At 34.8% G+C, this 14832-nt stretch overlaps 1 protein-coding gene across 3 annotated transcripts in view; it reads left to right on the top strand.

Annotated features, from left to right (window-relative positions):
• Nucleotides 1-10944: 10944 nt before the first annotated feature.
• The window catches only part of mast3b (microtubule associated serine/threonine kinase 3b), a 41752-nt gene continuing 37864 nt past the window's right edge, over nucleotides 10945-14832 (top strand). For all 3 annotated transcript variants that reach the window (XM_067388454.1, XM_067388453.1, XM_067388452.1), the window contains exon 1: nucleotides 10945-11233. In XM_067388454.1, coding sequence (XP_067244555.1) covers nucleotides 11190-11233 — 44 coding nt within the window. In that variant the 5' untranslated portion in view covers nucleotides 10945-11189. The remainder of the gene's footprint in view (nucleotides 11234-14832) is intronic.

Genomic DNA, 14832 nt, shown 5'->3' with positions numbered 1-14832 from the left:
CTTTTTACATAACTGGTATCAATTTCAGACAAAATAATTTGCCAGGTCTACTTAAGTCTATGGAAACTGCTTTTGCACAACATTGCACCATTTCATGCTTTTCATCTTCAGAAACATCTTTCTTCCTCCCCATATTGCATGAGAACTGTGACTTGCTTAATAATGTGGAACAACCTCTAGGGTTTCCATAGATCTGGCAAATTATTTTGTCTGAGATTGATACCAGTTATCTAAAAAGACATGGATAAATAAATTAACAAACATTTTCTTAGAAAAACTAAAATCTGAATCTTTATTCTACTGAAATCTACTGATATGTCACTTGCATAATAATTTGGAACGCAGTGTAGTCTTGCTCTTGATAGTTTGCTAGTTTACTGTGTCCTGGATTACCCTCTAGGATTATGTTCTTCGTTTGTTGACCCTCGCCTGTCCCTGGAATGCTCTTTATCTTGCCCAAATCATGCCTGTTTGACTCTTTTTGACCCCTGCCTGTTCTGAACATGTTTTTGTAAATTAAAAGCTTTTGCATATGAATCCGCACGCCTCTTGTCGCAGTCCCTCCATAACAATATGAAAGTTAAAAAAAGTATGAATGTGTGTATAATGAATGCAATTTGTACTTACTATGTTCGCCATGTTACCCTTATGACGTGACCGACCAGCGTCAGTTGTGCCGCGTCACCACCATTCACCAATCCTCTCCCATAGGCTCATGGGATAGTAAAGTGTCCATCGTATGCACACTCAGAATCTTGCTGGAAGTAGTAGGTCATCCGGGTACTTTTTGCCTGCTCCTTTATGATTACTGTGAATTTGAACATATGTCAAATACTGCTTTTCGCCTACTATAGAGTAGGGTTATATGTGATTTCGGATGCAGCCAGTCTCGATCAGCTACCTAGCTCCCAAGCTCGTGAATCAGTAAACTGTGTATAATCCAGGTACCGATAAGGACCCTGGCTCACTACACATTGGGGCAGTGTGATTACTCAATTTCCAGTGACATGACTATGTAAAAAGTCACAGCTGGTATAAATCAACTACAGACAGGATCTTTTTGATATATATATATTTTTTTTTTGTTATGCGGTGTAAACGCTTTATTCTGTTACATGTACAGTACAGTCCAAAAGTTTGGAACCACTAAGATTTTTAATGTTTTTAAAAGAAGTTTCATCTGCTCACCAAGGCTACATAATTAAAAATACAGTAAAAAAAAAACAGTAATATTGTGAAATATTATTACGATTTAAATTAACTGTATACTATTTAACTATATTTGACAAAGTAATTTATTCCTGTGATGCAAAGCTGAATTTTCAGCATCATTACTCCAGTCTTCAGTGTCACATGATCCTTCAGAAATCATTCTAATATGCTGATTTGCTGCTCAATAAACATTTATGATTATTTTCAATATTGAAAACAGTTGTGTACTTTTTTTTTCAGGATTCCTTGATGAATAGAAAGTTCAAAAGAACAGCATTTATCTGAAATACAAAGCTTCTGTAGCATTATACACTACCGTTCAAAAGTTTGGGGTCAGTAATAATTTTTATTTTTATTTTTTTAAAAAGAAAGAAAATGAATACTTTTATTCAGCAAGGATGCATTAAATCAATCAAAAGTGGCAGTAAAGACATTTATAATGTTACAAAAGATTAGATTTCAGATAAACACTGTTCTTTTGAACTTTCTATTCATCGAATAATCCTGAAAAAAAATATTGTACACAAATATTTTGTACAATTGTACATATTAAATGTTTCTTGAGCAGCAGATCAGCATATTAGAATGATTTCTGAAGGCCTTTTCAAACCGAAATTAAAATAAGGCTGAAGGAAATGCAAATTCATACATGTAGAGGACGCAGCTCAAACAAACCTTTCAGCTGTGCTGCCATTCTGGATTGCAGAACAATAGGATGCAGAAGAAAGTTTAACATTTACTTAATAAATAAAAAAAAAAAAAAAAAGTCATTTTTGCTTAAGGTATAACTGAATCATCGAAAGGTCAGCAAGTATGTTGGTCAAAAAAGTGAGACTAAATGCATAAAAATATGCATTTGTTTTATATAACATTTAATTATTGGAGGTTTGCGTAATACTCTGATTTTGCATGTTACTGATTTTATTCATTTTGTGCAATACTGAATCTTTTTTGTGCAAGTGAGATTAGTAAATGCATGCTCACATTTAGTCTAGAAATACAATAACCATCCGGTTTACACACTCTGCTCTTACGATTCCTCTCAACAAGCGGACAGGAGAGCTGTCAGTCAATAGGCCTACATGGGAAAACAAAGTAGTTACTTATCTGAAATAAGAGTTAAGAGTTACTAGTAATGCGTTACCCCTAACACTGGTCATAAATGAGTTGGCTCAAGCCCTGCACTGTAAAAAAAATCCTGTTGTTTCTACGGAAAAATACCGGCAGCTGTGGTTACCAGAACAATACTGTAAAAATGACATCAAACCGTAAACATACTTACGGAGTTACATGTGAATTTTACATTTTAAATATGTATATTTAACATTGGATTTCAGTACACTGTAAAAGAAAATCCCAGTAATTTACGGTAAAATAACATATTTCATTAATTGATATAATGTTAATTTACCAACCTAATGAAGTACTAATATCTGTTTTGTATCTTTATAATACACTGACAGTCACCAAACACAGTGGTGATAAGAGTCACATGATGAATCAGAGTTCATCACAAGCAGCTTTTCCACAAGCTGAGAAGAAAAACACAACTGTTTTCAATATTGAAAATAATCATAAATGTTTATTGAGCAGCAAATCAGCATATTAGAATGATTTCTGAAGGATCATGTGACACAGTGGTGATAAGAGTCACATGATGAATCAGAGTTCATCACAAGCAGCTTTTCCACAAGCTGAGAAGGACAATACTAACATATAGAAGGAGCACACAGTGTCATTCACACACACACTAAACACCATCATGGTACTCCAGTCTTCAGTGTCACGCAGGGAATGTCAATTTACTGTTTTTCACTGTAAATTTTACAAGGAATTGTTATTTTTCACTTTCAAAAACTGAATTTAACGGTATTTTACCATAAAATTACATTAAATGTACCGTTAGATCTATTACAGTTATTTTTTACAGTGTGGGTATACTCTATGTCTATGGGTATACTTCGTTTTTTTATGCATATGCTTGCACACATGGACAGTTGAAGGCACAGCCTTGCAAAATATACTTCACTTGACTCATGTATGTACACAGACGTTCGAAGCATGCACAGTTTTGATCTCTTGATGCGCAATCTCTCGCCACAAGTTACAACTCATGTAAATATATTTGTATTCTTTCATGTTAGAGTTGTACAAATGAGGGTATTTCTAACCTCTTCACACAATCTCTCATCTATGTAGCCCTCCATTGTCGCTGTAGTTTGAATGCATTCTGGTTTGTTCTGTTTATGCAGGTTTTCTTCAACTAACTTTTGAATCGACACCCCCAGGGCAGGGTTGCCACCTTGTGGAACTAATTACTGCAAAAATAATTAAATGCGCATGTGCGACCTGTATACAAATTAAGCGTGGTTACAAAAATCCGTCATCAGAAGAATACATGCGCACTGTATGCTGACCTTTAAGTACATACTTTGGGCTTAATGCGTTTTATGTTTCGTGCTTCAGAAATGTGACATAATTTCCAGTAAGGGAGCATAGTGAGCATCGATGCTTCCTGGTTTTTGCAGTGCATTGTGGGATTTTTCAGGTAGCAAACGTTCCAGTGCACTGGATGGATTTTGCGATTGAGACCATCCTTAAAATGGCCGACTCCCTGATCAGTGCCCTGACTACTGAACTATGGAGCTGACTGAGACGCACTCATTGTCTGGCCTTGTTTGCGTTTGTGTTAGTGTTGAAGGATTACCAACTCACCTTCTCGTTTATGTTTCGTCCCAGTAGGATTTACTTGTGTTTGCTTCTCTTGTATTGGTATATCTCCTGAGCTATTAAAGATAAAGTATTGCTCAAGTATTTTGTGAAAAGGATTCGACTCTTACCTGAAGTCTTGCTCCTGTCTGCAGTTATCCTGCTCCTTGTGTTGTTAATTCCTAGAAGAAATGTAGTAGGCCTGCTCCTGTGTTTTGAGGACTTTTGACATATTTACCTGTTTATTTAGCAGCTGTATGTTTCCACAATCTGCTCCTCACATTAATTTTGCACTGCCTCCTGTATACTTAACTGCATTGTCATCCAGTTTTACCCCCTCCTGGGTTAATCTCTATTTCTTGTAGAGGTGTGTTACAATACTGTTACGCACAATGTATATTGTGTTTTGTTTATGTTTTGTTAACATTAAGCTGGAAATGTTAAATATGTACCTCACAAATTCTGTGGGGAACAACATGTCTATAACTTTTTTCTTTATAAACTAAAACAAATTCTCAGAAGTTGCTAGTGTTGATGTATTGGATTCCTGTTTTTTTGTATATTTTGCACATTGCTGAAAATTCATAACTAAATAAAATGTAATTATAATCTAAATTAAATGTTAATTAATGATCAATAATAAGATTTGTCTGACTTTCGCATTTTGTCGCCATCTTGTGTTCAAAATGCGAATTGACCATACATCTAAAATCTCTATTTTTACCTTATCTACCTCAATAAAACAAAAACAAAACAAAAAAATCTTTAACACCTGCTGAATGTTATAGGTTAACCAGATGAAAATATTCTAGATACTCACAATATGATTTCTCTTGTTACAAGCAAAATGAAATGATTAAAAACATAACAGTGATATGATTCACATTTAGTACTTTCTCATTTCAATATAAGATTCGTAAAGATTATATTAATATTAAAAGCATGTCTGTGAATGATTTAAAAATCTGTGGTCATGCTGCAATTACTCATATTCCACTGTTGCAGTATTGCACCACCAATATATTAAATTTTTAATCCAAAAACAGAAGCTGTTGTGACACAGTTAGTCATTCTGTGTGTGTTTGCTGAGTTCACTTTTGTTTTTCACCGATTTATAATCAGCAAAAAAAGAAAAAGGAGAAGGTAGGTCCTCATCACCATGGTAACTGAGAGACCTCAGCTCTCTCTCTTATTTTGCGGTGTTCAAGTCTTCAACACAAAGAGAAAGAGAGCAGAAAGGAAAGCCCCAAAATATTTACCATAATTTCTGCTGATGTAAATATCAAAGCCAAGTGTATATTATTCAGAACATTTTGAAAACTCCTACTTCTATTGCATAATTGTCAGAGGATTTAAACTATATATATACTCTTTATAAGGAAGTGCAAGCAGAGAATTAGCTCATTGCATTGATGTCAACATTTGTAATCAGGAAGCAGTACTTCTGGTATGTGCAAAATGCATGTTTGCACTCCTGCTTGTGCAGCCAATGCAATCTGCTGATTGGTCAAGAGCTGCACTGACCATGAAAACTGTAATCATTCATTTCATGCCAAGGTATCAAGATAAAATGTCTAATAGATACTGAAATGACAGACCCCAGCAGTGAACCAACCTTTCCAGTGGTCTCTTGAGGGTTCTGGACCTGGTTTTGTTTTTCCACCTGTGACCAAATGGCAGAGTTGATGCACATTGTTAAAGTACATTATGGCAAGCCAATTGAACATTTATTTCTTAAATTATGCCTAACTAGAGAATATATTACGTTATTTGTACTATAAATAAAAAATTAAAATAATGAGCACAGCAGAATCTTTTTTTAATTCCAATTTTAATAACAATTCATTAGTTACTATATTTATTCATTAGTTTTTTGTAGTATCTATATTACTAGTCAGATACTAGTGACAATTAAACTATAAAGCTGGCTTTCTAACTAGTCATTACATTACCAGTAAAAAACAAATAGTAAGGTAAGAAATATTATTAACAACCGACATGGATACTCCATTACAGGTATCTAACAAATAAGTACAAACCCGATTCCAAAAAAGTTGGGACACTGTACAAATTGTGAATAAAAACAGAATGCAATGAGGTGGAAGTTTCAAATTTCAATATTTTATTCAGAATACAACATAGATGACATATCAAATGTTTAAACTGAGAAAATATATCATTTTAAGGGAAAAGTAAGTTGATTGGCATCAACACATCTCAAAAAAGTTGGGACAAGGCCATGTTTACCACTGTGTGGCATCCCCTCTTCTTTTTATAAGAGTCTGCAAATGTCTGGGGACTGAGGAGACAAGTTGCTCAAGTTTAGGAATAGGAATGTTTTGTCTAATACAGGCTTCTAGTTCCTCAACTGTCTTAGGTCTTCTTTGTCGCATCCTCTTTATGATGCGCCAAATGTTTTCTATGGGTGAAAGATCTGGACTGCAGGCTGGCCATTTCAGTACCCGAATCCTTCTTCTGCGCAGCCATGATGTTGTAATTGATGCAGAATGTGGTCTGGCATTGTCATGTTGGAAAATGAAAGGTCTTCCCTAAAAGAGACGACGTCTGGATGGGAGCATATGTTATAGAACTTAGATATACCTTTCAGCATTGATGGTGCCTTTCCAGATGTGTAAGCTGCCCATGCCACACGCACTCATGCAACCCCATACCATCAGAGATGCAGGCTTCTGAACTGAGCGCTGATAACAACTTGGGTTGTCTTTGTCCTCTTTAGTCTGGATGACATGGCGTCCCAGTTTTCCAAAAAGAACTTCAAATTTTGATTCGTCTGACCACAGAACAGTTTTCCACTTTGCCACAGTCCATTTTAAATGAGCCTTGGCCCAGAGAATACACCTGCGCTTCTGGATCATGTTTAAATATGGCTTCTTTTTTGACCTGTAGAGTTTTACCTGGCAACGGCGAATGGCACGGTGGATTGTGTTCACCTACAATGTTTTCTGGAAGTATTCCGGAGCCCATGTTGTGATTTCCATTACAGTAGCATTCCTGTATGTGATGCAGTGCCGTCTAAGGGCCCGAAGATCACGGGCATCCAGTATGGTTTTCCGGCCTTGACCCTTACGCACAAAGATTGTTCCAGATTCTCTGAATCTTTGGATGATATTATGCACTGTAGATGATGATAACTTCAAACTCCTTGGAATTTTTCTCTGAGAAACTCCTTTCTGATATTCTCCACTATTTTTCGCCGCAACATTGGGGGAATTGGTGATCCTCTGCCCATCTTGACTTCTGAGAGACACTGCCACTCTGAGAGGCAATCTTTTATACGCAATCATGTTGCCAAATGACCTAATGAGTTGCAAATTGGTCCTCCGGCTGTTCCTTATATGTACATTTAACTTTTCCAGCCTCTTATTGCTACCTGTCCCAACTTTTTTGGAATGTGTAGCTCTCATGAAATCCAAAATGAGCCAATATTTGGCATGACATTTCAAAATGTCTCACTTTCAACATGTGATATGTTATCTATATTCTATTGTGAATAAAATATAAGTTTATGAGATTTGTAAATTATTGCATTCCTTTTTTATGTGTGCATATGATGGACACTTTTCTATCTCATGAGGCCATGGGAGAGGATTTGTGAATGGCAGTAAAGCGACGTAACTGACATTGGCAGGTCACATGATTATGACAGCATGGGAGTAATGCATTAGAAAAGTAATTATATTACTTTTTATCTAACGCAGTGAAATAACGCATTACTATTAAAATTCAAGTAATATACTCATTACAATCTCAGTAAAGCACATTACAACAATGCATTTTAACCTGAAATTAAGTGGTGTCAGTTGCCCTTTTCGGAGAGTCTATTTACACTAAGTGCAAATAGTGTCCCTTGTTGGCATACGTTATTTACACTAGCTCTGCCCACCAATGCCTGGTTGGGCCACTCGAGTTTTAAAAAAGACATACAGAGTTCAACATCTTCAGTGGCGCAGCAGTAATGAGTAAGGCTTGCAGACCTGGCTTTTAATGCGATCGACGCAGGTCCAAATCTGCCTTTTGCCAAGCTTGCATTTATTTTCAATAAAAATTGAAAATAACGTTCTTAAAGTGGAAATAAACTGCGAACGAGTGTTTAATAATATTAAAAGTGTTTATTGGGTAGGGTTAGGGGAAGGTGTAGGGAGGGTTTGTATTCTCACAATAAGGCATCCATTTAATAATTTTAATAAATATAATCATTTACACTCTATGATATTGCATCCAGTTAATGTACAAAAATACTGAGTTGCAAATAGTATCTGCCAATATATAGCATCTAATTACTATTTACTCTTATTGCAAAGAAAGAACTGATACTTTTACATCGTGTAAATAGAATCTCTCACTAATTTCAACTAGTTTAAATAGCATATCTCTAAGAAAATGTTGCTATTGTCACTTAGTGTAAATTGCACCTATCGCTAAGAAAATATGCTATTTTCACTTAGTGTAAATAGCTGCTGCCTATATTTTTTACCAACACCGCAAGACATTCCAGCACCAGAGAAAAAAATCTGTGAGTAAAATAGTATGTCTATTTCCTGCTGCTGGAATTTGATGGTTGAGATGACTGCAGAGACGGATTCTACATTTGTGAGATAGCAACTCCCATTATTTTGAGAGAAAAGGTCAAGAACGTAATAGTCACTGTAATCGTCTTTACTTTCATTACAATCGTCATTCATCGACACTGGTTTTCTTTATCCAACAGAGGGATGTAGTTTGCGTATACTATGTTACTGATACGGTTGGTTGTTTTGAGTCGCCGTTCAGTCTGTATTTCACAAGCGCAGAATATACAGAGAGGTGTTGTTTGTTAATGTTTAATTTAACATATTAATAATACAATTATTTAATTATATTAATATTACAAAAACAGAAGCAGAGAGTGCTACACGGGTGTCTTGATATGGCCACTGGTGCTCATTGGATGTGATGGAGGTAAACATCAAATCATGTAGATGAAATACTTCCAAGGCACTCACGTGGTAAGGTAAAAAGCCTTTAATGAACTGGGCTCAAATCATTAAAACAAGATAAAAGTAGATCTAAGAATTTCGGCAACACAGCCTTCTTCTGGACACACATCAAGTGTTCAGACAGGTTTTCTTAAACAAGTGGTGATTAATGAATCAAAGACAGCTGGTTAATATGTAGGTGTGGCTAAGACTAGCCTCTTGGTACAGAGAAAAAAGAAAAGAAAGAAGAAAAAAAATTGTAAATGGAAATTTTATATATATATATATATATATATATATATATATATATATATATATATATATATATATATATATATATATACACACACACAAAACTACACAGAAATTAAGAAAGAGAAAAGAAAGAAAAAAGTAAAGAAAGAATAGAAAAAATGAAATGCAATATATATATATATATATATATTAAAAATATTAAAAAAAATATATATATATACATATACACATTATATATATATATATATATATATATATATATATATATATATATATATATATATATATATGAAGAGTTTCGTTGCAAAACGAGAACTCCATTTTTAACATTTTTGTCAAAACATGTTTATTATTATGTTATCATGTTATTATTTTGTTTTGTGGTGCTACTTAGCTGTATGTTTTAAGTTATGAAGGTTTAAATCAAAACAAACCAACTGCAGTTGAATTGATATTAATTGGAATGCACAACCAAAAAACAAGATTTTTGAAAAATTAAAAAAAAAACAGTTATATTATTAACTTCATATATATGATAATGATAATAAATGAGAAAAAAAGGAAAAAAAAGTATAAATATTAAAATACATCATCAACAGTGCATCATCAACATCATCAACAGTGCAAATTATCACAAAAATGGTAAAAAATCAATTTCTTCATTAACTCCTGGGGACTTAGTTGCCCGGAGCAAATGAATCCAAAAAGTCTCTTGTTGTAGAAGCTGTTTGTGTGTGTGTGTATGTGTGTGTGTATATATATGTATGTTTGTGTGTATGTATGTATACATATATATATATAATTTATATTTTATTATTTTATTACTTTATATATATATTTCCATTTAATTTTCTTCTTTTCTTTTTTCTCTGTACCAAGAGGCTAGTCTTAGTCACACCTACATATTAACCAGCTGTCTTTGATTCATTAATCACCACTTGTTTAAGAAAACCTGTCTGAACACTTGATGTGTGTCCAGAAGAAGGCTGTGTTGCCGAAATGCTTATCTACTTTTATCTTGTTTTAATGATTTGAGCCCATTAAAGGCTTTTTACCTTACCACATGAGTGCCTTGGAAGTATTTCATCTACATAATTATATTAATATAATTAAAGTAATTTCAAGTTATCTCAAAAATGTAAAGTCATCTCTGAATCACTGGCGTACACAGTCATTTATGCTATTACCACATCGCCTTCCACTGGATGTATAATGAGCAGCAATAAACTACATTTTTAGCATTTTCTGCCGTCATACTTCTGTGGTTGTTTTGGTGAAAGTAACTCAAAAGTAACGCAAAAGTAGTGTAACGCATTACAATTCAGAGACAGTAATATTGTAATGTACCTAATTACTTTCAATTGACAGTAACTATAGCCTATATTACATTGTGTTAGTAACTTGCCTAACTCTGTGTATGATTAACTGAAAAGATACTAGTCACTATCGGATTACTTACTATAAAAATAGAATACGTAAAAAAATAAAAAAAATAAAAAAAAAATTATATAATAATTATTATTAGTTATTTTTAATCAATAAGTGTTAAAACAACTTGCCACAACCAGCTCCTTGTTTAAAAGCTGCCCTAATACTATGGAAACTAAAATTACATGCTAACCTATAAGGTAAAATGTCTCGCAGATAATGTGGTTACTCGGGTTTTTTTTTTTTTTTTTTGGTGTTGTTTGTTTTTTTCCACCTGTGTGTTGATGCACATTTTTGAAGCACACCTCCTCTGACTCTGAACATCACATGGGAGATGTGGCCGCACCATTCAATCTCAATCATCTCTCACTCGCTCTTCCTGCCAGAGTCACTTTCGCTTAGAAACATGACATCACTTCAACTAAAAGTGTTCCTTGAGAATTTGTCTATTTTAATGGAGTATCTGCACTAGTTCAACAGAAAATCTCACGCTGTCGTTTGGCAGATGTTAAACGACGATGTGTAAACAGTGGACACTTTGTTTTGTCTCGCGTGAGATCTGAAACAAGCTTTATTTTCACCTGATCGTGCTTCACGGGCTTCTTAAAGATGAAGAGGAGAGACAAGCTGAAAATCCCCTCCCTCACTCTGGAGTAAGCTCAAATATTTTTTTCGTTATTCAAATGTTGGTGATGAATTATTTACTCGCGATGGGGGAAACCCCTTGGAACTGGTGAGTTGTGAGAGACGAGCCGACAGCGACAGCAGCGAGATTTTACAAAATAATCCACAGTTTGTTCATTACTTTTCGATCCCTGTGTATATTTATGGTTTATATCGATGTAAATGAAACAGCCAAACACAATTAACGAAGTAGCCTATCTGTAGCGCGCGATGTCATTCAGTGTTTGCTGTATGGAAGAAAATCTCAATACTGTGCTATAGAGCACACTGGAGTTCAACATTAACCGACAAATGAGTAACAATAAAGGTTAAAATACTAGATTATGGATTAAATGTTTTATTTATTTCTTTATTTTTGTGGCGTGAGACCTTTCCTTTTGTTTCATGCGCAGTAGCCTAAACCATACATTCATAGAAAGGATTATTGTTGTATAGTAGACCCAAGTCTGTCAGTTAAATGTCCTGAATGATAAACAACAACCTATGTTTATGACTTTTTCATCTTTTTGTTTGTTCACTGTAGAAAATAAAATTTGAATGGAAAAAGAATGTAAAATTCTACATTCTAAATTCTCTACATTCAATCTGATTAATTAATTGAATTTACAAAAAAGTTATATTACATTTAACAGCACATTACATGTGATTTTACAGTAAAATACTTTATGAAATACTGTATTATATGGTATGAATTACTGTATAACGTACTTTTACAGTAAAAATACAAGTTTACTTATAATTTACATTGAAAAACAGTAAAATATGTGATGCATAATTCTTCACATTTAATTTAGTTCTTAATTTTTTTCTTATATATTTATAATTTTTATTTTTTAGGGTGATGTTACATTTTATGTTGTTTAGTTTATGTTTATTTCATTATTTTAGTTTCATTCACATTATCTTAATGGTTTTTGTGTGTATGGCACTGCGCACTCTCTATACAAGCATTGGCGGTTTATGGATAGGCCCACTTGTTACCGTATTTAGGAATTTTTAGAAACCACAGTTTTTACTGTAAATTTAACAATACTGTAGATTGCCATTACCTACTAGACAGATTACATGGAATGTAATCTTCACTACAGTCTCTTACTCTTACATCTTTTTATTGGAATAATTCCACATCATGTTTAATACGTGATTGGGTTGCAGATGTGCTTTCTATTGAGTGAATCTCTAATCACACTTTCAGGATCCTACTATGATTGAGCATTTAAGTGAGAACACAAGGCTGAGTGTTTTGACACGCACCTTATCGCATCCGTAACATTCTCGCAATGTTTTTTCTGCTTTTCTGACACTTGCTTCTGCCTGCCTTCAACATGATCACTGCAGCTTTCCAACCCTGTCCTCCCACTCTGGGCTTGGAGTGAATATAACCGACCCCACAACCCACTACAATTTCAATCCCAGTGTGTAGGAGCCCACATCCAGAGCCTTCCTTCAGTAAAAGCATATCAAAATATGATTGAGGATTACTGCTGATTTGTTGGGATGTTCTGCTTTTGGTTCCAAAAGCACTGCATTGTATCTATAAGAAGATACAAAGCTGTTTGAATTGTCCGTTTTATCAAACACTGCATATTCTGAAGGCAAATGTAACAGAGAATGGTTGAAAGCGGCATAACATCAGATTGTTGAGCGCAGGGGGGTAGTAATCACAGTTGGGTCGTCTCCAGTTTTCTCTCTTCACCATGACAACATCTTCACACTTCCACAGCGCTCGCTGCTATCTGTTGCAGTGAGAATATACAAACTGCCAGACGGTGGCAGCCCTATTTGTACAGTCACACATATTTAACGTTCCATTTAACTTTTAGGTCACTAAAATACAAATTTGTTATGCAAACCAAAGTTCATCAAAGTTTGATTCGTGCTTGCCGGAGCACTTTAGGGGGATATTTTAGAACGGCCAGTACTAAAACAGCACATTAACCCTTAATCAAGGTCATACTAATCAATACCTGTCTAAACTGGCTCCTGATAACAACATGCGTCACGTCTATTTTGATTTGCTCCATTCAGTCTGCTTTCAGTTTGACATGTAAATACCTGTCGGGTTGGCCTGAATATGTTTTAGGCCGCTCAGCTGATGACAACATTGAATGGCATGAAGGAAACATGAGAAATTGTGCTTCCTGCACTTAATGGCCTTATCTTGATGCCACTAATGCATTTTGTGGAGCTGAAAGTTATGGTGGCAGTAAACAGTAAATGACTTTGAAGGTCACACATTAAAGTAATTAACTGAAATTTTACACTGGAAAACACCTGCCACCTGCAGGACCAGACTGAAAACTGTTGACAAAAACAGTGGATATTTGAGATGACATGGTTTTAGCTAGAACCCTTCTAATAATCCAATGCATATGCTGTTAGATTTCTGATTATATGAATCATGTTGCATATATCATCTGTTCATCATACATGATACATTCCATCTCATCGCCTGACATTTTCCATCAGGATAACTGCTGCTTGGGAAAATAATGTTACTTAAAGATGCTGTAAGTGATGTTTGGACCCTAGTCAGACAAAGGGTACATTAAGATGGAAACAATGATTACACAACAACGATAAAACCTGAAAACTTTTTCCTTAGCGTTTTTCGCATACAGGCGACAGCTTTGTCAAAACGATCACTGTTCACATGGATCTACAAAAACAACTAGAAACGCTGTATTATGCATGCCAGGCCAGTAGCTGGCGATGTCACTTTGTAAAGAAACACTACACGCCTATAGACTGAATTAAACATGTAATACACATGTGCATGACGTCACCATTTCACAAATATAATATAACGGTATAATTTTCAAAAACTTTGAAACTGCGTTTTCAGGCCCACAAAACACCATCGACATCTAAATGATTGGCCAAAACGCATCGTTTTCCACTTCTAGTGTACTTTTATATGGCAACGATGTACTAAAATCGATGTACGATGTACTAAAAGTTTTTCTTTTGCAATTTTTTGTGTACAGATGACAGCATTATCAAAACAATCCCATTCACATGGATCTGCAAAAACAACTAAAAATGCTGTATTATTCATGCCAGGCCAGTAGTTGGCAATGTCACTTTGTAAAGAAACACTACACACCTATAGACTGAACACGTAACACGCATGCGAATGACATCACCTTTTTCACAAATTCGTGTTTTTGTAGTTTAAACAGAGACGATGAGCTGTCATTTTCAAAAACGTGCACTTTGAAACCCGATTTCAAAAGTTTGCATTTTTCCTTTCCAAAATGGTTTATCGTGTAAATGAACAGCCAAAAAACATAAAAAGTTTCCTGTTTTAAGTTGAAAATGGTGTTGTGTAAACAGCCCCTAAAATAGACTGTATCCATCTATTCATCCACACGCCCTCTGTCCAAAACCCAACCCTCAATGACATATCAGCACACAAAAGAACTTTCAAGATTTCTGATTGGCTAAAAAAAGGTGCAGGCCATGCTCAGATTTCTCTTTTACTGTTTACAAAACCTTAGGGCTGTCACAAAGACAAATGTGATTTCTCAGGACACCTATTTGAGTGATACACCACCATTCAAAAGTT

Source organism: Chanodichthys erythropterus, chromosome 6 (assembly GCF_024489055.1).
Source record: "Chanodichthys erythropterus isolate Z2021 chromosome 6, ASM2448905v1, whole genome shotgun sequence".
NCBI classification, from domain to species: domain Eukaryota; kingdom Metazoa; phylum Chordata; class Actinopteri; order Cypriniformes; family Xenocyprididae; genus Chanodichthys; species Chanodichthys erythropterus.
Note: the sequence above shows the minus strand (reverse complement) of the source record. Positions and strands in the feature narration are given on the sequence as shown.